The 27,298-nt window shown below is 40.2% G+C and overlaps 1 protein-coding gene across 1 annotated transcript; it reads right to left on the bottom strand.

Annotated features, from left to right (window-relative positions):
- Window positions 1-14,362: 14,362 nt before the first annotated feature.
- On the bottom strand, window positions 14,363-26,945 carry LOC306816770 (synaptonemal complex protein 1-like). The gene is made up of 19 exons (XM_079333202.1): window positions 26,485-26,945; window positions 26,163-26,347; window positions 25,681-25,748; window positions 25,111-25,172; window positions 24,165-24,268; window positions 23,559-23,676; window positions 23,260-23,330; window positions 22,820-22,901; window positions 21,946-22,008; window positions 21,177-21,239; window positions 20,283-20,399; window positions 19,614-19,725; window positions 18,939-19,031; window positions 17,402-17,476; window positions 17,119-17,178; window positions 15,761-15,907; window positions 15,401-15,487; window positions 15,197-15,319; window positions 14,363-15,006 (listed from the first exon to the last, which is right to left on the bottom strand). Exons 1-12 carry the CDS (start codon window positions 26,563-26,565, stop codon window positions 19,642-19,644), a joined length of 1,098 nt encoding a protein of 365 aa, XP_079189328.1. The 5' UTR covers window positions 26,566-26,945; the 3' UTR covers window positions 14,363-15,006; window positions 15,197-15,319; window positions 15,401-15,487; window positions 15,761-15,907; window positions 17,119-17,178; window positions 17,402-17,476; window positions 18,939-19,031; window positions 19,614-19,641.
- Window positions 26,946-27,298: the final 353 nt, after the last annotated feature.

The raw sequence follows: 27,298 nt of genomic DNA, 5'->3' as shown, positions 1-27,298 counted from the left end.
GTCCGGGGGCATCTTCCTGTTCCTCACAGCCTTTTCCTCCATCTGGATAAGACTTGGGATTGGAAAATCTTGGTTTGGGGGAAAAACAAAGTGATTGATATGGCTTTGAAGGTCCTGCTGTCTGAGTGCACCTCTAGAAATGCCCGGGCTGTTTGGTGTCCATAAAAACCTCCAAAAATCATGAAGGAGCCCAAAAACACTCTCCCAGAAGATCCTTGTTCACACTGTCTTCACTTTGTGGTTATGGGGGTTCCTGTTCTCAGAGCTGATGGGGACCCCTGGCTCCTGGGGATTCCCCCTCTCCTGGCTCCTGCTCAGGCTCGCTGAGGGAGTTTTGTGGGTCCCAGGGCTCATCCTGCCCTGATCCTGACTCAGGTCCCAGGGTCCCCCTCTCCAGCATCCCCCCACTCCAGGCACTCAGGGCTTCCCCTGTTCCCTGCCAGCCCTTCCAGGCTCGGGGGGCCCGCACCCCACTCATCTCCCGGCTCCACCTCCCCTCCAGGCTGCCGGGGGTCACCCAGCTCTGCTGTCGCCCCTCTCCCCACGCCGGGGCTCCCGCCTTTCATCCCCTGCCTCTCCCGGGAAACCCCAAAACCGATGTCCCGCCCCGCCGGGACCGGGCCATCGCCACGTGGGCCCCTCCAAATCTCCCCAAGGAGCATTTACGGCTCAGCTTTGGATTCCTGCAAGAGCCAGAAACATCCCCTCCTCACATCAATAAAACAATACCTCTCCCAAGGACACCCAAATACATTTGGGACTCGATCCCGAATCTGCGAGGCACAAACACCAACCCCCAACACAAAAAATCCAAAATACAACCAGCTGTGCCGGAGCTGCCGCGATAGCCCCGGGCCGAGCTTCCCCTCCGCGCTCACCCGCGGGATGCAGGAATGCGATGCTGCCGGGGCCAGCGGAGCTGCGGGCTCAGCGGGCTCGCCCTGCAGCACCGCGATTCTCCGCCTGCGCCTGCTGCTCCTCTGCTGCTCCTCCTGCTCCTGTTCCTCCCCTTCTTCTCTCCTCCCCTTCCTCTCTCCTCCCCTTCCTCTCTCCTCCTCTTCCTCCCGCTGCTCCCAGCTCGCATCCCGGACCCCCCTTTGCCACCCCCTGTGCCCCACGGCCGCCGCAGCAGCGGGTTTTGGGGAGGGGGCAGCACCCCCTGAGCCTGCAGGGGAGACAGAGCAACTGAGAGTTAGGAATCGAGCATCGAGAAATGCTTGGACTAGAAGGGGGCTGACAAAACCCTATGTTTGCTGGAATTTACGGTGCTTACAAGAACAGGGGAGAGCAAGGCTGCAGGATAAGATAAAGAGCTGGGGTGGGCGAACAGGATGCAAGGACAAAGGCACCACAGGATAAGGGGGATTCTCCAGATCCCTGAACCCAGGAAAACTGATATCAAAGTCCAGAAGATGGGCAGAGGAGTAAAAAGAATATGTGCTAGGAGACAAGATGAAAAGTTCAACTGAGAGGAAGACTGTTTCCTTTTTCCCAAGGAGCAGTGTGGAGCAGAAAGAGGCGTGTAGATAATTTTAATATGAATCGGGGACAGGCAATGAATATGTATTAGATGTATTGTGCAATTCTAGTTTGTAGAGAATAAGAAGAGAGGTGCAGGTCGCCAAAGGAGTGCGTGTTTTTGGAGGAGCTATCCCCCTCAGCGCTGAATAAATACATTCCCACTCTTATACCTTATTTTGTGTGGTATAGAGAGTTTTTCCGCGCTTCACAGGGCTGGGCAGGGGGCTCGGGGCCCCCCAGTGCAGATCCGTCTGTGCCGTCCCCTCCCCCCGAGCCCCAGTTCCGCTCCCGGGGGTCGCTGGATGCGAGGGGGTGGCGCAGGTGGGGTGGGAGTGGGGATACATGTTATGGCATTGGCTTCTCCTGAATATTCAGAGAAATACTGTATGTGTAGTGTTAAAATAATTTTTAAAATATAGTTTTTTTTAAAAGTAACGTAGGTTAATAAAGAGTATTTGTAATAAAGAAACTACTTACTTGATTAAATAACACTCAATAGAAACACCTATTGCTAATATACCAGTTGCCAGCACCAACCGTCTCCAAAAACTAAAAGCCACAAATCAAAACTAATTTAAAAAAACTAAATTAAAAAGCACAACAAAAACCCACAAATGCTCTTAAAAACCAAACTCATAAAATAACCTTTAAAACAAATCCTAAATTATAAAATGTAATTTATAAAACAGTTTGAAAATATACAGTAAGTCTATAAATATACAAGAAGCAAATAAATTTTAAAAATATACCTCAAAAAAAGTGTATTCTTAACCAAATACCAAACTCCCAACCATTGTAACCTTTTACTTTACTATTTGTCTCTTATTTTCTTGTATTACACCTTTTTAAATCAACACAAAGAGGAGCACATTTTTCATGCCACTCTCTGGGGAGTCACCACAGAGCAAATTGTTCAGTTTGGGCTCTGGGTGTGCTGGTGAAAGGCGCTGTGCTCTGTGGCTCTTCCCAGCAGCTGCCCAGTCCCAGCCTCAACTCTTCCCTCTTTCTTTTTCTCTCTTTCCTATTTCTCTGCCTCACATTTCCAGTTCAATCAAATCCATGTTCAATCAAATTCGTAGTTTGTGCTCCTGTGGTCTCATTTGCACCTTTACTGGTTTTGAGGTGTCTCACCCTGCTGGGCCCCTTCTCATCACCATCGTTCTGGGATTCTGTCAGGGCTGCTCTTTCCTTTTCTTCTTCCCTCTGCTTTGAGCTGGGAATGGGCTGGAAAATGTCCAGCATGATATAAATCCATATTATAATATTGGTTTTTTGCAAATATTAACATGCATGCTGTATGTATAATGTTATAGCAGTTTTGCTATAAATATACCGTTTTTATTTCTGCTATTAACTAAACTTAAACATAGTAGTGAAATAGCTGATATAGTCATGCTTGTGGGAATTGAACTGCCTGCTTGGTTGGGATACCATCCAATGGAGAGGTGATGAAGTCCCCTGCTACAATCAGCACCAAGTAAGGACCAAAGCCCAGGCTGGAGGTGATAATAAGGAAACAGACTAAAACCACAGCCAAAAAATGTGCACACTCTTAAAAGGCAAATCAAAGGAAAAGCCGTGCTAAACAGTTCTTGGAACATATAAACTACTTTGATGGAAATTGGGAGGGATTGGCCAAGTATCCCAAGGCATGTGATATATATCATATCATATCATATCATATCATATCATATCATATCATAAAATTACTCTTATCCCAAGGCCACGGTATTGAGAAGTTTGAAAATGATAATATCAGTAATTGGAGGATAACCATGTACAGAAGCACACCTCATAGAAAATTGGTAACTGCACTACAGTTGAGAGTCAATGTCTGCCCCACAAGAGAGATCCTGGCCAGGGGTACTTGTGGAAACTTGATAATATTATGGTGCTGATAATGAAACATCAGCCCATATCATAGAGAACTGTCCAATTACTCAAAACACCAGGAATAAAGGCACAAAGAGACACATCTGTGAGCTGTTAAAAAGAAGAACTGGACTGTATTTCAAGAGACGATCACAACAAGTTATACAAGCCAGATTTGATATTTGTTGAAGGAGGAAAGGCATTCATGGTGAACATGACAGTCAGATACAAGCACTCCAACTCCTCCTTGAAAGTTGCTGCCAATGAGAAGGTCAGGAAATACCAGTGCCTTCACAGACTAACTCAAGATCTTACAAATGCATCAGACATTGAATTTGTGGGATTTCCTATAGGAGCACGAGGAAAGTGGTGTGACAAAAACTCTTCTGCTGTTGGCCCTAGGTCTCTCTAAGATGAGGCAAGAGAAGACAGTCTGGGCCCAGAGCATCCAGAGCACTGCTCTTCTCCATTGGTATGGTACATACTTTTGTGGACAAAGCTCGATGGATTGTTCCTGTTCATGAAAATAAAAAACAAGGCTGAACGGCATCACTGGACAGTGGGTAGGACATGTGGGAGCAATACAATTCTTTCAATCATACTTTGTTGGCCACTGTCCATATTTGAGATAAATTTACCAATTTGGACCAGGTGGATGGGCCACCTATACTTAACCTGGAAAAGAAATCTATTATCATATCTATTTATAAGAAGCAATGAATGATCACGATTGGTTCCATCTTGTTAAAACTGTTCTCCAGAATAAGATCAGCAAGGTTAACTGAGGCATGCTCCCTCAAGCCAAGGCAAAGAGGCTTTATGAAGCAGCGGGATGCTCTGAAAAATTGATACTCCAGCAAACAATAATTTGATCTGCCAGAAGAGAACACAGGCTGCTGGGTGTTGTATTCATGGATATTGGCTAAGGCTTTTGACCACCAGCACTTTCTACGTGCTCTGCAACAAAGGGAAGTGGACTGCCATGTCACCAGCTTGGTGAGTAACATGTGTCAGAGCATACATCTTCACATGAAAACCTCTTCAGAAGACTGACATAACGCAAAACATATGCACCATCTCTAGACAAAGATACTTGGCAGACCAAACGGATGCAAAAGCAGGGCTCCTTGAATCCCCTGACCTCCAGATTTGATCAACTGCCAAGGAATGGCAATGCCTAACACCGTGCACATACGATGCCATTCTGCACTCCAGCATGAAGGATGGAGTCTGGGTATCCCAACATTGATGGGACTCAATCCAATATCTAGGCCCAAAGATTGCAAAGACTTGCCCAATGTTTGGATGATGAATTAATGCTGTGGGGGGTTTTTTTCTAGGGTTGGGATTAAATGTGTGAGATTTTATTTTTTGTTTGGATTTAGATGTTTATTACTTTTTATTTTTATTATGCTTTTACCAAAGGTGAGTTTTACAGTACTTTAAGTTAATTTAAAATGAAGACTTTTTTTTTACAGGGATTTTAAGGATAAATTACTTAATTAAGAAATGATGCCTAAATTATTTTTACTTTTAACTTAATAACTAACAATTTTTGGCTTGTAATGCAGATATTTTATTTAATTATAAAATATTAGTTAGACTTAGGAAGAAGAAGGCAAAAAAGGACAAACTTTTTTTCTAAAACTTCTAGTTGTTTCCTATATATATTATTCTATTCTAAAATGGAGGATTGGTGTCATAACAAAGCCAGCAAGAGTATCTTTTTGTTGGGCTCTGCCCTCTCCTTTTCCTGTTGGTGGGTTTCTCCCACCCTCGGTCTCCCCGCCTCCCGGCTGGGGAAGTTCTTTCCCTAAATGGAAATATTTTGGGGCGCGCTCCCTGATTGGACCTTGTGTCTCTGGGCATGCTCTCCTCCCCCTCTTTGTCCATTTTTGTGATTTTCTCCTCTTAACTTCCCTCTTTTTCCCGCCGCGTGAATTTGTAGCAGGCAAAGACTTTACACCCCGCCCTTCTTTATGCTGACCAGCGTCATTTTGTGGAGCACAGGGTGGAGGTCTGTCCCAAGCCTCCTCAGGGTCTCGCTTGTCAGCAGAGTTCCCAACCTCACTGACAGTCTCATTACTCGGCCGCTGTCCCGGTTCCGCGGGTGAATTGCAGGCAGGACTGGGGGGTCACAAAGATAAAGGGAAATGTTCTTTATTTTCGTGTTGTGAGTCAGCAGACTCAGCGGAACAACCATCAGACGTGGTGTGTGTGGTCACTCCAAATCCCAATCTCAATCACTCCAAATCCCAATCTTGGAGTTCTGAGCCACTGTGAGAGTCCGTGTGAGCCTCTCGTCTGTTTCTGCCCAACGACCCTCGCCTGAGGCCTGCGCTGGCCAGGGATGGGAGGAACACCAAGTGACTGTTCCGCAGGTGATGCCTACCAGGACTGGTTTCTCATGACAACTAGTCACGGGGCACTGACTCAACAAAGTTCCCACAGATGGAAGAACAATGGACTGGTCAGTATGGGCTACCCTGTGTGTGTTCATGGCAACAAAGATGGTTTGGTGTGCCTTGAAACGTCCTGTATCCACCTGTTCCTCAGGGTAACTATCTCCACATACAATAGTCCATAAATCTTCCCACCTTTTGGCCAGAAGCCACTCGCTTTGGGAAAGGACTATAAAAGTGACTTTCTCAGAGGAGACCCCTGAGATCTCCCCATGTGGCAACAGACATCTATTGGCTGGTTCCACGAGGATTCGTCTGCCCATCTTGGTAGCTATAATCCTGACGCCCCTTTCTCTCTCTCTCTCTCTCTCTCTCTTTCTCTCTCTCTCTCTGTCCCACTATCGCATTTTGGTTGGCACTAAATAAAGTGCATTTCTGCAAAAGTAAAGTGGTTTTGTCCCCTGCTGTGTCTTTTGCGCTCTGAGATCCGTAAAAGAACCAGTCACGACTCATTCTCGGGTTGGGCGACAGCTGCTTTCCAGGTTTCTTGTTCTTGCAGTGCCTTTTGCAGCACCTGCATCACCCTCCCCATGGTTTGAGGCTTTTGCCAGTGCCCGTGCACAAAACATCATCCACGTGTGCCTTGGTGCATCCTTCCCAACACTCCAGACTGAGAATCTCCACCAGGCTGTCAATGGCCCCTAATTGCAACAATTGCACATTCAAAATCTTTAGCCTTGCATAAGCCACTGCTTATGCAGTTGCAACACTACTTTGACAAGGGCTTCCATCTTGGTATGGGAACGTCCTCCCCGCCAAAGTCGGTCCCTGAGGTGAGATTCCCGATCTCCCGGCCGCACCTGCCCCTGTGCCGGGGGCGGCTCCCGGGTTTTGGCACCACCTGTTGCCTCTTTCGAGGCAGAGTGACCCGGGTGGAGAAAGACACGATAACTCACAGGTGATTTGGGCCAATCACTCACAGACACCGATATGGTGGATGGCAAAATGGTGTTTATTTCCTCTTTGCATGGCCTTATATAACTGTGGTCTGCTTACATTATCACTAATTTCTTATTGGTTAATTAAGGCTCTACCTTCCCGTACATCATGGCAATATTCTGACCGAGATTTCCTGTCTAACCACACTGGATATGGGATTTAGAGTCATGGAACCTGGGGCCATGGTCCAGCTCAAGTGTTAGGACTTGATCTTGGAGGTCTCTTCCAAGCTAGTTACTCTGTGATTCTGTGATTCAGGGACTGATGAGTGGCAGCCACCAGAGGCCAAGGACAGCCTGACCTTCCTGTCCTGACAGATTTGTCTGGGAACAATCCTTGGATACACAGAATTTGGAATGTGGATTCCTAATTTTGGTCATGGGCACATGGAGAGTAGGATGGTTCTTTTCCATAGGAAGGCAAGCATGGAGTCCCAGTGCTTCAGGGGCAGATGAGCTGTAGCCACTGGAGGCCAAGGCCAACCAGATCCATCTGTCCTGGCAAGATTTCATCTGTGAGCAACCTTTGGATACACAGAATTTTGGGGACAGAATCCCAATTGCAGCCATGAGTGCCTGTATGAGAAAGCAAATTCTTTCCCATAGGAAGGAAAGCACAGAGCCCCAGTAGTTCAGGGCAAATTAGAGGTGACCACCAGAGGCCATGGCCAGCCAGACCTGTGTATCCTGGCAGCTTTTTCCATTTGGGAGAAACCCTTTCATATAAGGAATTTTGGAGGAGAAGTATCAGTTTTGGCCTGGGATGCTGGGCAGGAAGGTTCTTTTCCGTAGCAAGGACAGCCCAGGGCCCCAGGGTTAGAAGACAGCTGAGAACTGACTCTCAGGAAGCCACAGGCAGCCAGACCTGTTTGTAATGGCAGCCTTTGTCTAGGATTAATCTCTAAATACAGGGAATTTTTGAGGCAGAATCCCACTTTGGCCATGGGCACCTAGAGGAGAAGGACAGTTCTTTTGCATTTGAAGGAAAGCCCAGGGCCCCAGTGTTTCAAGGCCACATGAGAAGAGATCCTTGACACGCCAGAGGCAGTTGGACCAGCCAGCCCAAGCCAACTAGACCTGTTACCTTTTCCCTTGGATTCATGGGGCCTGTAGTGTCACAGTGGTTGTGTCATGTTGGATCCTTGGTCCCATGAGGCCCTGCTGCATCACAGTGGACCTTTGGCTCTGCATTGTAAGCATTGTCCCCTTGGTCCCTTGGAGCCTCACAGTGTTACTCTTGTGCCCTTGGTTCCATGAGGCCCTGCAGTGCCACAATGGCACTTTGGTTCCTCATGACCCCAAAGTGTCATCATGCTCTCCATGTTCCTCGTGACCCCAAAGTGTCACCATGCTCTCCATGGTTCCATTAGGCCCTGCAGTGCCACAATGGCCTCCTGGGTTCCATGATTCCCTGCACTGTCACAAAGCTCTCCTTGGTTCCACAGTGTCACAATGGCCCCTTTGTCCCATGCAGCCCCACACTGTCACTGTAGTCCCATTGATTCCATGAGTCCCTGCTGTGCTGCAATGGCCCCAATGGCTCCAATGGTCTCCAGTGAGACTCTACAACCACCTGAACACAGACTTTAGCCAGGTAGGGGTCGATCTCTTCTCCCAGGCAACCACTGACAGAACGAGAGGACACAGTCTTAAGATGCCCCAGCAAAATTTTAGGTTTCACATCAAGAAAAGCATCTCACCTGAAAGAGTGATTGGGCACTGGAATCTTCTGCCTAGGCAGGTGGTGGCCCCTAACAGTGTCCCCAGTGTGGGAAGAGCTTCTCAGACAGATCCCACTTGACCTGACACCAACAGAGCCACCACTAAGGGAAGCCCTGCCAGTGCCCTGACTGTGGGAAGAGCTTTGTGCTCCAGCTCCATCCCCATCAGAGAACCCATCTCAGGAAGAGTCCTGGAGACCCACAATCCCTGTGATCCACAATGGGAAGTGGCTTGTCGTCCTTTTAATTTGCCTCTAATTATAGTTTGATTCATCTTCATCCCTTTAAAACACACAAAATTGGAGTAAAAATCAACAAATTCATCAAAGGCATTTAAAGCCTCACTTTTTACTAATGTTTCAGGGTAATCTGGGGTTTGGGGAGATACTTGGGGATGTATGGGGTGTTTGGGGGGGTATTTTGTGTAGCTGTCTCCATTTCTTGGCACTCCAGAAGACAAGAGGGAATGATTTGTCACCTCAAAGACACTCAATGCTACTAAAGACTACTGGATCCCACCCCAAAATAACTCAATTCCACTGTCCCTCAGGGTGGAATGGGGTTGGAAGGCATTTAGGGGAAATGTGCTGCAAATCAGGAGGGGTGATTGGGATGGGGATTGGGAGAGGTGGGATGAGGGAAACAGGGCTTGGGAAGAGGGTCTTGATGTCCAGGAGGGGTGGGATGGGTTTGGGTGGGGATTGGGAGGGTGTGGAAGGAGAGAGCTGAAGGTTGGGAATGATGAAGGGAGGGGGACCCATTCCTGAGTGAGTTTTTGGGTATTGTTTGGGGGGTCAGGCTCTCTGTAGGTGGGATGGCCCCAAAGTGGCTGCCAAATCCCTGGCCCCCCAAAACCCACCTGTGAGAGGGGCCAGGGCAGGGAAAGGCTGTGACAGGGTGTGAAAATGACATGGAGCTCACTGAGCTGAGATTGCTCTTCATCCACAGCCATGACTGGATCTCTCTCTCTTTTCCTTAATTCCTCTTCTCAAAATCTGGATAACTTGAAGTTGTACAGTTTAGAGTTTTCTGAGTCAATGCTTAGTGAAGTGCCCTACCATAATTCTAGGGTTTTTATAAGTTATGAGCTAAGTCAAATACTACTCCTCTGTAAATTGTCAAGTCGGATTATAAATTAGGATAAATACTGTTAAATGCTTTTCTTTTGCTAAAGTGTTACATTTAACAAGTAGGTTAAGGAATTAGTTAAGCACTGTTAACTTTGAGCTCTGTTAAGCTTTTAGGCGGTGTTCCTTTCACCTTTGCCCTCCCTGTCCTTTTGTCACACACACAGGGACAGTTCTCAGTTTGTTTCTGGTTTGGTTGCCTGGATTTTGTTTGGTTTTGTTATTGCTTTGCTTCTTTGATGTGCCTGAACTGCCCCTGTCCTGTCAGGATTAGGGTGACTCTTGTCAAGGAACTTTTCCTGCCTCACCACCCGTGCTCCTAATTGGTGGGTTTTTTTGTCAAATATGCTGCTGCTAAACTTATAAATTTATATTCAGCCTGTAGGGGGGGGATGGGCATTTTGTGGGTATTTTCTGCCCCTTGGACACCTCCAATAAAGATCAGCCTTTATATTTCCTTCTATATAATATTATCTCCAAAGGCTGTTACTTTATTTCTGTGTTCTTTAAGCCAGGAGGGCGTTGTGAGTATATGGAACAATATGGCACCATCTGCTTTTGGTAGATAAGGAAATGGCAGAAATCTGGAAGTCTGATCTTTAGTGGATAGTGTTCCATATGTGATTTGTGCTAATTAAATTACAATGATATTGGCAAAATTGTTGCATTATAATTAATCAAAAATTGTGTTTAATTGCTATGAAGCAAAAAGAGATAAAGGAAATGGTTAAACAAAGCAGAAAAAAATCATCCTCCAATTGTTAGGTGGAAGGCAGGATGGGAAGGTCTAGAAATAGATTTTTGACCTTGAACTGGGCCAAATTGGGATGGTTCCAAAGAGTTGCTCACTGGAAATAAATAAATAAATAAATAAATACATTAATATAATATAATATAATATAATATAATATAATATAATATAATATAATATAATATAATATAATATAATATAATATAATATAATATAATATAATATAATATAATATAATATAATATAATATAATATATATTCCCTCTTGTGGGAATCTATATTTATTATATAATCCTAAGCTCAGTGAACACTGAGGAAGACCCAGAGCCTTCATCAGAAACAAGACCCCGAAAGGGGGAGAGACCCTGACCACTGGTGACACATGAGCAACACAACAGAGTAACAAAGATTTTGGGAATAGAAATGAGGAGGAGCTTTCTAGAAGATTCTGTATTAATATATAAGTATATAAGTGAGATTTTAGCTTGGCTGGTTTGGTACAGTGTGAGAGGAAGGATCCCCTGGTTGGTTTTGTTTATGTTTTATTCAACCAAACCATTGAACCTCTATTATACTTGAAATTGCTGCCAAATTTTGTATTTACTCAAATTTATAGAACTCCTATATTTTGATTGTATTAATTTATATACAATTTATATTATTAATAAATTACTGCTAAATTTAACTTTTTTTGTTTGATTAATTGGACAAAATCGAAGACATCCAATATCCATTTATAACAATAGGCTGCAATTGATTACACAAAGGCAGGAAACCTGATTTTGCAGAAGTTGTCAGTAGATACAGCTTACTTAGAAACATAATTTTCGTAACAGGAGGATTTAAAACAAAATGATTTAAATATATTTTCTTTTCTTTAGTGTCATGCTTCATTTCAGACCGAAGTATTCTGGTTTATACAAATCCCAATACTTTTATAATTTATCATGCTGCCGAGACCCCAAATGCTGCTTTGGTGGAGCACAAGGGACCTGCCATTGTCACTGAGTCCCCTGATGTCCCCAGGCCCTGCCATCTGCTGTCCCTGCTGTCCCAGTGCCTGGTGTGGCTGCTGTGCTGTGTCAGCAGCTCTGGGGGGAGGCAGAGACAGAAATCTCCCAAATCCTCAGCAGGGCTGGGACCTGAGGGACTGTGAGGGGTCCCTGGGCAGGGCACGGGGCCAGCCTGGCCCTCTGAGCAGTGTCCACCTGCAGAGGTCATGGAGGATGACCTGGGGGAGTCATTTGCTGTGTTTTACTGCTAATCATGTTTCACTTCTTTTGGGTTTAATGCTGGCTTTGGTTTGTGGGGTTTTTTTACTTGACTTTTTGTTGCTATTAATTTTGGTTTGGTTTTGGTTTTTTTGGGGGGTGGGAGGCGGTGTTTTTGTTGTTATTACTTTTAATTATTAAGAAACTCTTCCATGCCTGTTTTCAGACTGATCCAGAGTGAAAGGAAGTGGAAGTTCATGCAAAGGAGCTGTAATGTCATTACAGAATTCAGTGAAGTCTCATGTCACAGAAAGTGAGGCAGGGCCCAGGTGGCCACTGAGAGAAAGAGGGTGGAGGTGATGGGCAGAGTTATCCATCCCTTGTTGGACCTCCAGGAACAGTTTTCCATTGTTTGTGGTCTTCTTAGGACACCCTGGGTCAGTATCAGCTGCACAATGTTGTCATCACCTTTCAAAGTGGTTATTGGAGTCTTTATCTCCACTCCTGGAGTCTCTCTAATTAGCTGTACAGGTTTTGAAGACTTTACACAGGGGTGGGAATGACTCATTAGGCCTTTCCTCATTTTAATGAACCCTGCAGTGCATTTGGTGTTCTGAGCCCAGGGGCCTCAGATCCTGAGAGGAGACAGCAGCAGTCCCTGGTGAGAAGAAAAACCCAAAGTGTCTTGCAGCATTTAGAGTTGCCACTGAAACCTTTTCTGATGGAGCTTCTCAGGGCCTCATTAGAGCCAATAATTGGAGGCTGTGATTGCAGGCACTGGGCAGGTGGCTCTGGAGCTGAGCAAACCCTTTGTTTGATGGAGCACAAGGGTCCAGGTCTGAATCCTGGTCCCTGGCACATGAGATCCTGCCCTTGCACAGCCCAGGGATTCGCCACTGGCCCAGGTGTGGCTTTCCTTGCTCCACCTGTGGCTTTTCTGGGCCATGGTAATTCTGCCCAGGCCAGCAGTGCCATGAAATGAGTCTCTTCATTTTGTGAGCTCCACTCTGCTGCTCTTCCATGAGGAGGAGATTTTTAAGCAGAGAGAAGTGAAAGCAAGGAGCAGGCTGTGCAGGGAGGTGTTGGATGCCTGACAATTGCAAACACCCAGAGCCACCTTGGACAGGGCTTTGAGCAGCTTGCTCTGGTTGAAGATGTCCCTGCCCCTGAGCTGCCTCAGATGATTTCTAACCTCTTCCACATAACTGCATCTCTGGATTCACTGAGATTCCTCCCAGGATTCTCCTGGTCAGTTGGGTGGTCAGTGGGTGTGGTCAGTGGGTGTGGTCAGTAGGGTGTGGTCAGTGGGTGCAGTCATTGCAATGTGCTCAGAGGTGGTCAGTGAGTCTGGTCAGTGGGTGTGGCCAGTGAATGTGGTTATTTGGGTAGCAGGTGGAGGGTGGTCAGTGTAGTGGTCAGTTGGTTTTCCAGTTGAGTGTGGTGCATGGGTGTGGTCAATGGGGGGGTCATTGGAGTGATTAATGGGGTGTGGTCAGTGGGGGCTGCCACTGGGGCTGTCATTGGGGTGTGGTCAGTGGGGGCTGTCATTGGGGTGGTCATTGGGCTGTGGTCAGTGGTTGTGCTCAGTGGCTGTGCTCAGTTGGTGTGGGCAGCTCCTGCCTTTCCTAGCAATCCCCTGTTTTTCCAGGCAGGACAGTGGCCATGGGACTGTCCAGCCTGTGCCAGGGCTGGGTGCACAGTGCTGGCAGTGCTGCACTGGGCACTGGGGCTGCTCTCTGCTGGGAAGAGTTAACCCCTTCCCAGGGGCTTGGATTTGGGCTAGGAATGTTCCAGGAGGTTTTTCCTGCTCCTCATCCTGCCCTGACAGTGAGGGGGAAACCAGGGAAAGAGACAGAGCTGGGACAGGAGACCCTGACTGGACTCCAGGGCACTCCGCAGACTGTGCAGGAGGATCAGTCTGGAAAGGAAGGGGAGAAGCAAAGGAGGGGATGCTGGAATGGAGCCTGCTTACCTGGGCAGAGATGAACACCCACTGCCTGTGGGAGACAGGGAGTCAGCTCCTGGGTTTGCTTCCTTGCACAGCTTTGTCTTCCCAAATGAGGGCAGAGAAAGAGACAGGGAGAGATGCAGCTGTGGATTTTGTCATGGCACCCTCAGGCACACAAACAGGCAGATGAGATTTTACACCCTTCCCTGCTGTTTGCATTTCCTGAGAGCTTGCTGGAGAGTTGCTGGAAATATTTTTGTAATTTTTCACCTCACAGGACACACGCGTGGTGTCAGGAGGATTATGTGATATACCATGAATTCATGTCCCTAGAAAATACTAAAGGGTTCCAATTGGTCACTCACTGTTTGAGTCTAGAAATGGGCAGTACAGACTTCAGTTTTTTGCTTTCAAGTGCTCGTTCTTCCAGATCTTTGCACAATATTTGTTAGTTACATACAATAAATAATCTCATTTACATCACTACTCAACAGGTCAACATAAGGAACCACTGGCCTATCCCTAAGACTACACAAAACAAAGGCAACAAATGTTTTGCTTCCCACATCAGAGAAATCTGAGATTTCTGATTTTTCATTATATTGGAAGAAGCAGTTGTAGTTTTCTTGATATCTTTAGGCTCTGAAGTGGGGATTGTCATTGTTGTAAACCAAGATTAATCAAGGATTAATGCAGGAATAGATGTTCTAATCTATCATTACAGACCAGAAGATGGCTGGTGATTCAATTTGATCATTTGATTCTGTCTTCAAATACTTAAAGCAATAGCACTCAGTCTCACACTTTGTATTTCAGATAAACAATTTAATAGCATCTTAACATTGTTTTCATTATCTCATCATGTGCATATCTTACTCTTTATGAAGCTGAAATATTTTTAAATACAAGTAATTTTATTGAAACTTCAATATTAGAAATTTCAAAACTGTTTGAACATACTGAAAACAAAACAGTTTAAAAAACAGGTTTAACAGCCATTAAAATGGAAAAAACAAGAGGACTTCAGGTAAAAGTGCATACACTTAACAGCTCCACTTCTTTCACTAAGTGTTATGTATTAAGAAAAACAGCAAATTTAAAAGAACAGAAGTGCTTTCAAACCAGAATTTCCAATGACACAAACAGCTTTGAAACAACTTCCTATGTAGTTACATTTTTTTTTCTAAATTTAAAATTGGCTAATTGTGTCCCAGCAAGGGAGGAAAGGTGAAATTATGTCCCAACATTTTGAAGCACAAGGGAGGAAAGGTGGAAAATGCCCTGCAGGGAGATGCAGTTAGAGATCTATAAAGTTTATACGTGTAAAAGAAAATAGTATTAAACACAGTATGACAGAAAAATGCAACAACTGAGATAACAACAATTCTGTGGAGCCAGCAGTAAGAAATGGCAGGCACTGGGTGTTGGTGCATTTCAAGCAAAGAGCTTTGCCACCTCCCTCATTGTGCATTTCAAACAAAGAGCTTTGCCACCTCCCTCATTGTGCATTTCAAACAAAGAGCTTTGCCACCTCCCTCACTGTGCATTTCAAACAAAGAGCTTTGCCACCTCCCTCATTGTGCATTTCAAACAAAGAGCTTTGCCACCTCCCTCATTGTGCATTTCAAGCAAAGAGCTTTGCCACCTCCCTCATTTTCCTCCTCCTGTCGGGTTTGGAGATCGCAGTCCAGCCCGCCTCGCGCATCCTCCTCATGGTCCCGAGCTTCAGAGCAGAGCCTGGGGATTTCTCACTGCCTGCAGATGGAGTCTGGAAAGGGAAACAAAGCCATCCATTGGTTTCTCTAAACAATCTGGTTATTTGGTTTGATCTTATGGAAGGGTGACATACCTTTTTTGGTGCTGTGGGATGTAATTGTGAAGCTTGTGGATAATCTTTGTGCAAGGCTTTAAACATTTCTTCTTCTGATACTATGCTCTAATAAATTTAAAAAGATATTTGGTCACATTATATTAAAAAATACTTTTTCTTTCCCCCTAAGGATATTAAATTATGAAGAAAAAAAAAAAAAAGCTAAGATATCACTATGAGGCATAACAGTTAAAAAAAAATTATGTACATATAACCACAATTCCAGAAAGAGTAAATTAATAAAAATACATAAATATTGTATTAAATCTTTCTCTTCACTCTAAGGCACAGCAGTGAGCACCAAGAACTGTTCAGCACAGGGTTTGCTCTCTGACTTACCAGCAGGTCAGTGTGCTCAGAGCTGTCTGACTGAGTATCCAGCTGGATAAGCACTTTTTGTTTTTTCCTTGTGCTCTGCTCTGAAGGAGGGTTTGTGCTTCTTCCCCTTGGCAGTTTATCTGTTGGAGAAGTCTTTATAATATATGTCTGGGAAAGAAAAGTTTTATATTTTTAAATTCTATTTTATGGGGTTTAAGTATAGAATCTAAACCCAAACTCATGACCCAGTTTATAGGCTGAGTCCATGAGAGACTGGTGGAACTCTTGCTTTCCATCCAGACACAAAACAAAGACCCAAAAAAAGTGGGGTGGGGTGGAAATATCCAATTTTTGGTTGCCAGACTAGGAGAATGAACAGGAAGCTGTGGAAGAATTGAGTTTCATAGCACCTTGTGTCTAAGTTCATGTTTATCTGCAGAAATTCTGGTTATTCTGAACTGTAGCCACTACATGTATATATCAAATACAAAATATAAAATATAGAATATAAAATATAAAATACATATAAAATATAAAGACTATATAAAATATTTAAGAAAATGGAGCTAACAAAAGGAAAAGGCTTTCAGAGGAAGATTGATAGCAATATCAAGACTGCTGTTACTTAGAACAGTCCTTTCACTAGAAGTTAAACTGAGAAACATTGCAATACTCCAGTGCAGTCCTTTTTCAGAAAGATAACGTCAAAAGGGTGGTGGATTCTATTTTTCCAATATGAAAACCACTCCTGACAGGGAAGAAGGGTCAGGAATACTTTGATACTTCAACAATTTTTACAGCTGTATAAGCTTTTTTCCCTTCCATAGAGAAAAAATTGCTTTTACAAATGGACATGTTTGAAGAATAAATAAAACAATTCTGGTGACAAAAAGCAACAGCTGATCAAGAAAAATGACACATTGGGAGCCCTTCCATAAACTGCTGTCTCATATCTCCATGGAATGGTATCACCCTTTAAAATCCCTGCTTATCCAAGGGAAAAATAAGAAATACAGACAGAAAAATACAAGGAGAAAAATTCACTGTTAGGAGTTACAAAGCTTCAATGTTGGATTGCCCAAAGGGCAAGTACTGAAGGAGATATATTTTTCTTTTCCACCATGTTGACTTTCACAGAAGTCTTTCTATTTTTACATTAATTAATTTCTATTTTTCTACATTAATATATTCACAAGATCTAAACAAGGTTTAGGAGTCTTAGGAACATAAATTTGTATTTTCTATAACTTAAAAAAGTTTTAAGTGAAAAGCACTCCAGTGTCTTTTGCTGAATGCAAATCAATTATCATGGCACTTCAATTGATTCTACACATATAAATAATACCAAATTCTAAAACCAATTAAAAAGTTGCAGTTACCTTGTTTTTCTTTTCACTTTCAGGAATCACATTTCGAGAGTGATGTTTTAAAAGATTCTCCTAAAAAAGAGTTATGTGACAGGAGGTAAATACTCACTTGAGTTCAGTTGTTAAAAATCTTCTTGGTAATTACAGAACACAGTTTGTGATCACAGACAAAGTTGACACAAATATATGACCAGACATTGTTTCTCTATTCATTTTCATTCCTTTTCAACTCCTCTAGAGCACAAGCCCAGGCCACACCTCTCACCCACACTCCCCAATCAGGGAAAAAATCCACCTTTTCTTCCATTTCTGCTTTCAGTTGTTCCTTAAGGGATGACAGTTCACTTTTCAAACATGACAGCTAATTTTCCTAAAAATTAAATAAAGGGTAGGGTTAACTATGCCCATCCTGAAAAAAAGGAAAACAGTCCAAAGTGAGACAGTAATCATTAGATACAAAATATTATTTTATTTGTTTTTCAACCTTATACTTGAAGCTTTGCTTTAGCTTGTTTAAAAAAGACTGAAGTGCTATAAGAAAGAGATAATTGATGATAAGTGTTCAAGGTAAAACTTTAAACCACTTGGGAGAACAGGGTAGAATCTAACTATTTAAACCAAAAGTTTCTTATTCAAACTGTGAAGTCAGAACATGACACACTATCTGGAAGAGAAGACACAAACACACTGCTACTATTAATTTATTTTGAGAAACATTTGGAGTTTTTAGTGCCCAGAATAAGAAAATAAAAGCAAATAAATTAGTGGCTGATTTTTACTGTTCAGTCCCACTAAAGCAGATAGTTAACCCCTCCCCACCTCGTTGTCCATCTTGCTCTAAACCAGCCCCTTCATCCAGAATGTTCCTTGCTCCTCCTCCCATTAAGTTGTCATTCCCATTTTTACCTACCTTTTAGTCTGGAAACTTCCCTGTCAATTCTTCACAGCCCCACTGAGCTGTTCAAATTGTTTCCTCCCCCTGTGTTTTCTCATTGGGTTATGGATTGTAAACTCTGCCTTGTGCTCCCCCCTATTGGTTAAAAATTTAACCTTCCCCTCTATAAAAGTGCCTGCACATCCAATTTCTTGGTCTTTCGTCCCTGGAAATCTAAGATTTACCTTTCAGTGCTGCAAAACCCTGGAAGAACTTTTCAACTGATAGAACTTGAGAAAAAAAAACAGACCTACAAACAACAATTTTCTCCCAAATCAGAGAAAAGGAAAAAGTGAAGATGTGAAAAAGAACAACTAAAATCAGTGAGGGAAAGGAAGGAAAAGAAATGCTGCAAACATGAGAGCTGAGATTCTTCTGCAAGCCACAGTGAAGTCAGGTGGAACTGCTACTTGTAAAAATTAAAACCACACTGGCAAAGTTCACAGAGAATTGTCTTTGTTGGGAAAGATCCCAGAGCATAGCAAGAAAAAGAAACTCCCTAAACAAACTGAAAAAAAAATTTTAGAAGTGACAAACTGACTAAAGATCATGTTTTGTCGCCCTGTGCTGTCAGTGGACAGGAGGGAGGGATTGGGGAAAAAGTGTTCTAAATTATTTTATTTCTCATTACTCACTTTTCTATTCACTTTTCTATCTATTAATAGTCAATTTTCTTGGTACTATTTAAATTTTAACCTGTTTTACCCTTAAAGTGTTTTTCTCCTAATACTTATCACAACTCATGAGTCCTTCAATTTTTCTTTCCCCTCCTCTAATCACCCATAGCAGAAAAAAAGGAGTGAATGTTTTTTTTGTGCCTGCCTGGTGCTCAGCCAGTATCAAATCACACTGCACAAGGACATGACTGAATTATTGAACATTGGAAAGTAATCCTTACCATTGCTCTTTCTGATGATAACTGCTTTTGCTGTTTAAATTTATATACTCTCAACTCTGCATCTTTTTCTTCAACCATTTTGTCATATTCATTCTGTGTTAAAAAAAAACACAACAAACCAACAAACTCAAAACATGTGACACATAAAAGTTACAATTATGGATCTATCCAGTCTTAAAACACAATTTTTTTAAACCAGAAAATTCAGAAAGTACCATGAACAAACACTGATGCTTCTGCAGAAATTGTAAAACAGAAAATGCTTAATGCAGTATTATTTTGTGGACTGGCAGGGAGTGTTTTATTCCTGTGTATTCAGCACCTAAAAGCCAGCCATGCTATTTTTGTTAATATCTGCTAAAAATATTGCAAAAGTGAGGAATAGAAAGGTAAATTAAAAGGTGTCAAGGTAAACTGCTGACAGTCACCTCAGAGAAAGAGGCCAAACTAAAACTGAAAAATCCTGCATTCAGATGGTATCAAAGGAAACCTGAATTTAAAAAAAAATTAAAATCCTAGAAATTTAGAGAAATGGAATTATCTGTTTTCAAAATCTTCAAATGAATTCTATTTTAGGTGATGAAAAGTCAATTTTTTTCCCAGATTCAGGCCTTTTTCTTGTTCTGAAAGGTTCTGAAGACATGACAAATCAGAGCAATCAGGAAAATCTCTTGCCTTGTGCTTCGCCATGAGTGCCACCATCTCAGTTATCCTGTTGCTGACATCGGGTTTCAGTTTCTCTCTGTATCATTGTTGCTTCCTCATAAAGCAACTTCACCTTTTCTACCTGTTAGCAGCAAATTGCATTTTATTCACAAATATAACAACATATTTTTTTTTAAATCTTAAGTTTAATTTCTTCTTCCCCCTGTGGGTGCAATGTAGTCCCACTTGAATTTCATTTGCTTTTAAGATCCTTTTCAAAACAGATTTTTTTATGAAGATTGTTAAAATGAGCAAGATTAAAGACACATCCATGGAAGGCAAGTTCAATTTGAACCAAAGTTTCAAGCACTCTGTCCTAACATTTCTCAGTATTACCATCAAAAAATACTAATATGGGAGAAGTTATAATCTAATTTAGCTATGCTGACTTAATACCAAAGGTAGAATTTCCTTGAGCTGTATCTTGAAATAATAAAATTTAAACTGGGTTCTTCTTTTTGAAGATATATTCACATCCTTCAACTTCATCACCTAAAGCTTTGCTCACAGGCATACACAAGAATTTCAATTTATGTTGATAAGGCTGAAATCTAACAGCAAGGAATCTGGTCAATAAAACTTCATAAAAACATTTTAAATAAAAAATATTCAATTGCAGTAAAAATTAACACCTCTCACCTGTTCATTAAGTTTATTTTCATTCATTTTTCTTGTTTCTATGTCTTTTTGATAGATGTCAACTGCTTCCTTATGTTGCTTGTTCATATTTTCCATCTCTAACTGCAATTTATTCACCTTTTGAGAATGCAGAATTGCTGCTGTCATTTGCTTAGGAATTAATATGTTAATGATTTTTTTAACCTCTTATTTTTGAGCAGAAACACAGTGTTAGTTTTAAGGTATATGATTAAAATTCCTATTTAAAAGTTCAGCTTTTTTTCAAGTGAGTTAAAAAATATTCAGAGAAACAATGGTAACAGCACAATGGGAAGGATTGCCCTACATGCTGTGAATTCCTTGAAAAAAAAACCAAATACAAATGGAGATTTTATTCTCCCTCTTGTAAATCTAGATGAGATTTTCACAGGTTTTATGGTACATTTTTCTTCCAGCTGTGCATTTTGATTACAGTTTTTCCTTCTAAGTTCCTCAAATGAATATCCTCAAAAAAAATCCACTTCCTTCTTCAAGTGCAGTAGCTAAAGCTGGACACAATATTCCCATTAGAGAGATTCCCACTGCAGAAAACATTTAAAGAACAGCCTGAAGTGAGTCTTTTAAATTCTTTTCTGTCACATTGGAGTTACTGTTCAGTCCACTATCAATAAAAGGAAAATAAGGAAAGGAACTGATTAGAAACATAATTAATTGTGATGTGAAGTCCATCTCTTTTAAATGTCCAATAGTCAGTGCCCAAGATTAAAAATCTTCTAAAAACTGTGACTTCATTCCTGCCAAATCTGTATCCCAGATCCATAAACCAGTTCAGAATGTATTGAACAATTTATCATTAATTACACTGAGACTTAAAAACACTCACCTCATCTTCTATGTGATCTTATTTAAACCTACCTTCTCTTCATAAATACTGATTTTCTTGCTGTCTGCAGTAATTTTCTTTTTCAGCACATTATTCTGTTGAAATAAAGCAAAACAACTGTACCTTAGTAACTTAACAGAATTATGTAATGGTTTAAGTGTGTCAAGAATGGCAAAAAATTACAGTTTTCATTAAGTTCATGTTATTGAATTGAGTTCATTCTATAACTCTGTTGTGCAGTTCAGGTTCCAGAACAATTCTCCAAACAAAAGAATGTTCAAATAATTACTGTGATATTTCTGTTTCTTCATGACCTTAAAAAAGGCTCCTCCTGAGCAACCACGGGGAATAACAAATGAGAATTAAATGGGAATTAAAACTAAGATGCTGCTGACAGAAGGTGTGGAGATGTCATGATAAAAAATACAAGTTATATATATAAATGTATAAATATTTACAGTGAAGTTACTACAATTTATGCTAGTGCAGAATTATTTTCTACTAGTGGTAACTGTAATAGGTCTTTATTAAAAATACATAAATAACACTACGTAGTAAATGAAAAAATAGAAGTTTATTAAAGGTATTATTTTTGTAATTGCTTTTTTTCAAATTAAGGCTAATTTAACAGATCAAGTGATTCCAAAGATGAGTCCTTAATTTGCTCAGTTAGGATAAGAAAGGAAAATTTTTAAATTACATAGGTGTATCTAAGGATATCACAGCAGACAAAAAATGCTGAAAAGTCACCCAAAAATACCATGTGCTGATGTATTTGTAACTTTCAAAATCTCTACATACCTCCTGCTGCAACTCTTCAAAGCATTTGGTTTTATTTTCCACCTGTTTCTTTAAATTATTCACCTGAAAGAGATATTTCAAACATTAATTAAGTCCTAAAAATTACTCAGTGTGTTAGCAATTCCTGCCAACATTCTCAAACATGCACTTGCACCAGTCTGGTTTATTCTGATGGGACTGAAATACAAACTGATGTGTTAGAATTATTGAAATTTTAGACATAAAGTCCTCCAAGATGTTAATTAATAGCAGTGAAGCAGTTCCTTAATGGTTATAGAGTTAAGACAGAAGGAGGAATAAAACCCAATATCTTCACAATTTAAAAAATACATTTGTATGAAGTTCCCTACAATCCATGAAAAAATGAATTTTCCCAATTATTTTCTAGAATCTTCAACTGCTTTTCCTTTCTTGAAATTTCATTTTCAGTGCTCTTAACCTGAAATTACAATTGGGAGTCTTTGACTTTCACAATGAAATTCTGAAATCCATTTTAATGGATTGCTTTGAAACACTAAAACTCACATTGCATATAAAAAACTAATCCAGAGCTCATCCATCACCCAGTGGGTAGATGAAAAAAAAAAAAAAAAAAAAAAAAAAAAAAAAAAAAAAAAAAAAAAAAAAAGAAAAGCAGGTTTTCTGTTTGCCTGAAATCAAATAAATCTTTAATATTCAATTTCCAATCAAAGAGTAAAAATCCCAGTGATTGTGCTTGTTTTGAAAATAACAGGGCTCAGCAGCTGTGAAAGAAGAAAACCTCTGGCACAGACTACATCCCCCAGGCAGAGTTTTGCAGAAAAAACCCAACAAATATTTTACATTTAAATTCTGTCCTGCAGGTTGTGTAACATTTTCTCATGACATGACTTACATTTTCTTCTTTTTCATCCAGTTTACTTTGCATCTCTTGAGCTGTCTTTGCCATTTTCTCCTTCAAAGACTCCAATTCAATTCTAAGGGCCAAATTAACAAACATTAATAAGCATTGACTAAAAATTACTCAAAAATTAACTTTATTTCAGTACTGCTAATAAACTCCTATTTTATTTTCTTAAAAGAGCTGTTAATGGGAACTTAAGAAGGTGCTCAGTGAAAATGTTCTTTTAGTTACAGAAACAGAAAAAAAAAAGTCTTAGAAACAATAGATGTTTCTAATCTGAGAGAATTTCTGCTTGGCCAACAGCAATATTGAATAGTTTCTGTTTAGCTGTTTTATTTAATCAAAAAAATCCCAGAAAGCAGCATATGAACACAACTATCAGAATTCATTTTCTTTAACAATATCAGACATGAACATTTGTTTTTACTTGCCTTAGCTGGGCATTTGCCTCTTCTAGGTTTACAACTAACTGCTTTGTATTTTCTTCTTTTTTCTTACTATCCTAAATAAAGACCCATGTCAGCAAAGAAATAAAATTCAAAGTGATCTCTTAAAAATTCAAAGACATCCAAAGCACACTGACCTACCTTATTCACAATACACTTTCTTTCCAATTCAAACACAAAAATAGTTTGGGTACTCTACAGAACCAGGTCATGTTGCAATTTATCATCTGATTTGTAAAATTGATCATTGTCCTTTAAATAAAAGCTGGAAGTTTACAACTTGCCTCTTGTTTTTCTTGCAGTTTCTTGAGTTCTGCAACCACATCATTTTTCTCTTGTGCTATTTGTTCTTTCTCTAGTGAAACCTTATTGAGACACACTGTTAGTTGTTCATTCTTTAACCTAATTTAAAACAAATGGCCAAGAGGAATAAGAACATGCATTTTGAAATATCCTTTTAAGTTAAATATACCCATTATTAAGTGTTACTCCATGATGAAAAAAGTCCAGGCCTTTATCTACAAACATAAGCTTTGCAGCCAAGTCACAGTGATATAAAAAGGTGACAGAAGAAGTAAAGAAAACCAGAGTCAATTCTATATAAATACAATGGTTAGTGAAGATGATGTAGCTCAAAGCAGGACCAACAATGAATTCAGAAACTTTCTCTTCTTGTTAACAAAGTCAAAGAGATCTAGAACAACTGCATGTTCCATAGAATAATATAAATAAAATGTAATTTACAAAGGTAAGTATATCATTAATGTCATACTGTGTGGTTCCAAATTTCCATTAGGAAACAATCACAGCTCATTTCTCTGTGTACCAAAGTAACTCCTACATAACACCAAAAAAAAAAATCAAATATTATATTTTCAAAATGGTCATACCCCTCTTGTTCAAGATCTGCTTTCAGACTCAAAAGCTGCTTTAAATAATCTTGTTCCTTTTCAGCTGTGCTAGTCAGCTGTACTTTCAAATCATGCATTTGTTTCTGCAAAAGGAAAAGGAAGAGTTTTGAGCATACATTATAAACTCCAGGCTTTCAGAAGAACAAATCCCAGCCATGGATTATCCAGACTGTATTTTTACACATCTCTGGTGGAATATGAAGTGGTGGGAGGGAGTGAACTCTGACACCAGTGCTGTGAGTTTAATTACCCAGTCAGCAAAACTACTAAATTAGGTTCCTTGGACATAATTTTAAATAAAGACATTTGCTTCAAACTTCATAAGCCTTTGCATTCATCTGAATAAATTATGATGTGTAATTGACTATTTACAAAAACATGTTATTGTCCCATTTCAGACCTCTCTGATTTGGAGAGCATTACAAGCAGTTGTGTAAAATGCACACCTGATTTCAGACTACCTTCAGTTGATGCAGTTTCTTGTTAGACTTGTAAATATAAAATCAAATTGAAAATAAACCTCCATTAAGAGTGTACTTCATATAGCTTAGACTTCTGTGACAGAAAATGGGCCTTTGTCACAGAACACATAAGGTTCACAGAGGACAGAGTAATTAACTTCTGTAAATTAAGAAAAAAATGGGAAAACTTTCTAGCCAGAGGGATATAAAGGCATTTGAATGGGCATGAACAAAGAAGGAAATAACCAAAAATCTTGACAAGGAAAAGCAAAACACAGGAGACAAGAAAAACAGTGGCAATAAACAAGTTCTTCAAAGAAAACAGTGAAATTGTCTGTGAGAAAGTTCAGTAGAAATGTTAAGGTAGATTGGACTGTGTTTATTTGACATTTAAGGTACTTGCAAAGCAAGAGGAATTTCATATGAAAAGCAAATGCCATGTGATTAATACAATGAACATTTACCAGAGTTTCTGATAGCTCTTCAAGCTGCACTTCTTTCTCACATTTTACTTTAGTCATCTTTTCTATAGCACATGCAATGTAAAATTAATGGAACATAAGTAATTTTTCATATTTAGCAGGCAGTATAAAACATTTACTTTTTTCCAATACCCAGTTCTCAAAATTTATTGGATTAAGTTCAGCTAATTTATGACTTAATCTAAATGTAGACTTGAAAAAATGATTAAGAAAGACATTAGCAAATCTATGTCTGAAGAGAAACTAATTATTTATCTTAAAATAAAATTCAGAACCTATTATGTTTTCCACAATTATGGCTTCAAATAAAACATGGGCTGCAAGACCAAAGTATTCTCCAAGTATTGATGCATCTGCATTGTTCCAGGAAAAAAAAAAAAAATGAGGATGGATGGTCTTAAACCAAAATTGTTTCCATGTAAAAATAAATTTAGGAATTCCTGACAGGTACTGGTACTGTAAAATCATTTCTCCAAGTACTAGATACAGTCCATTTCCAGAAAATATTTTTATTACTAGCTAGCTCATGTTCTGCATTTCTACAAGCCTTACCCAGTTCAGCAGACTTATTTTGGAGCTCCAAGGTACTCATCTTTAATTCAACTTCATAATTTGTTGATCTGAGAAAATGATAATTTAAAAAACCCAAATGTATAGTACAAAGCACTGAAACTCAAAGGACAACAGGACAGAGTCTCACCACAAGCACTTTAAGAACATTTATTATTCAACAGGCACATGATATATCAGCCTGCAGCACATATCAAATTTCACTTTTACAACTTAAAATAAGCAAATGTATACTTACAGAAATTTGCATTTATTAAAGACAGAATTATAGAAGTTGGAGGGGGCAAAAATTTACTTTTTATCGACCAGTATCAACCAGCACAAATTAAAAAAAATTACATTAAATTCTTTGCATTAAACCACTGTATCAAAAACCTTCCAAATTTCAACCTCATTTCCAATTGTTCTTGATTTTGTCATAGACTGCAACCTGTGAGTCTCTGAATTGAAACTCTTGAATTTACCTATTTTGTTCCTTTTGCAGCAAGCTTTTCAAATTGGCAGTAGAAATCTCAAACTCCTCTGTCATGGCTGCAAGCAAAGCCTTCACTTTTTTACATTCTTCCTCCTGTGCTTCCTTTTCTCTGGTGACCTCAATTAATGTTTTCACTGTAGTCTGGAATTCAGTTTCTAAGTTCTTCTGATTAGCCTGCAAAACATGATATAATTTCCAAACATTGTTTTGCAACAAACAGCTACAGCTGTTTCATATCTAAAGTATCCATAATTATTTATTCAAATACTCATCTAGTCTATTTATACTGTAAAATTATAAGCAAGGTGTACCTCTGCCTTTTGCAATGAAATTTTAGGCTCTTCCAGCTCTGCTCTCAAATGTTCTTTACTGACCTCAGATTCCTTCAACATTTCTTCTTTATGAGCTAAGCAAAAAAATGTATGTTTATATTTTTAAAACTAGGATATTTACTAAAAAATGCTGCTATAAATGGAAGATTACATACATTGATAGAATTTAACAAAGACCAATGGTACTGACATAATATACTATAAATACTTTGAATATAGATGGCTTAAAAATATTGAAAATCAAACTTTTAAAAGTGTCCTCAGTGGCACCTGCCTGATTGTAAATTTGCAAAACTGAAGCAATGAATTTCCCCCTTGCAATTTTCAAAAGTTCTCACTGCTTGACTTCCCCTAAAAACCACCCTGCCAGTTCCCATCCCACATAAGCAGCTTCTGTTTCAAACAAAGACAAGGCCCTCAAGGCCCCAAAATTCTGCTGCTGAACAAACAGAACAAACAGAACAAACAGAACAAAACTCTCATGAGCCTGTTTCCTGTGCTTCTAGAAACAATTACATTCAAACACAGCAGACAGAACTCTTACATTTGGCTTCCATTAAGTCAGCTATTTTATATTGTGATGTCTGCAGCTGAGCCTGGATGTCTTTTATTATTCCATCTTGTTCATCTCGCTCTATGGTAAGAGCTGAAATCTAGAAAAAATTAAATAAATATCATCATGAAGTCTGGGAAAGGGACAGACTCATTTCCATTTGTACCCCAGGGATGAGAAGCAGACATTGCTGTCATTCAGGTTAGACAAGGTTGTTAATCTCAGCCAAATATTGATCAA

This window comes from Erithacus rubecula (assembly GCF_903797595.1).
Source record: "Erithacus rubecula genome assembly, contig: scaffold_88_arrow_ctg1, whole genome shotgun sequence".
NCBI lineage: Eukaryota > Metazoa > Chordata > Aves > Passeriformes > Muscicapidae > Erithacus > Erithacus rubecula.
This window is presented reverse-complemented; position numbering and strand designations above follow the sequence as displayed.

What these genes read in the sequence shown, in the direction of transcription:
- LOC306816770 (XM_079333202.1), bottom strand. Translation starts at nt 26,565, where the DNA reads ATGTTGAAGGAATCTGAGGTCAGTAAAGAACATTTGAGAGCAGAGCTG. An exon ending in TCAGTATTTATGAAGAGAAG is followed by an intron (nt 20,400 to 21,176) that starts GTAGGTTTAAAT and finishes CATTCTCAAAAG; the next exon opens with GTGAATAAATTGCAGTTAGA. An exon ending in AAAATAAACTTAATGAACAG is followed by an intron (nt 19,726 to 20,282) that starts GTGAGAGGTGTT and finishes TGCTGCTAACAG; the next exon opens with GTAGAAAAGGTGAAGTTGCT.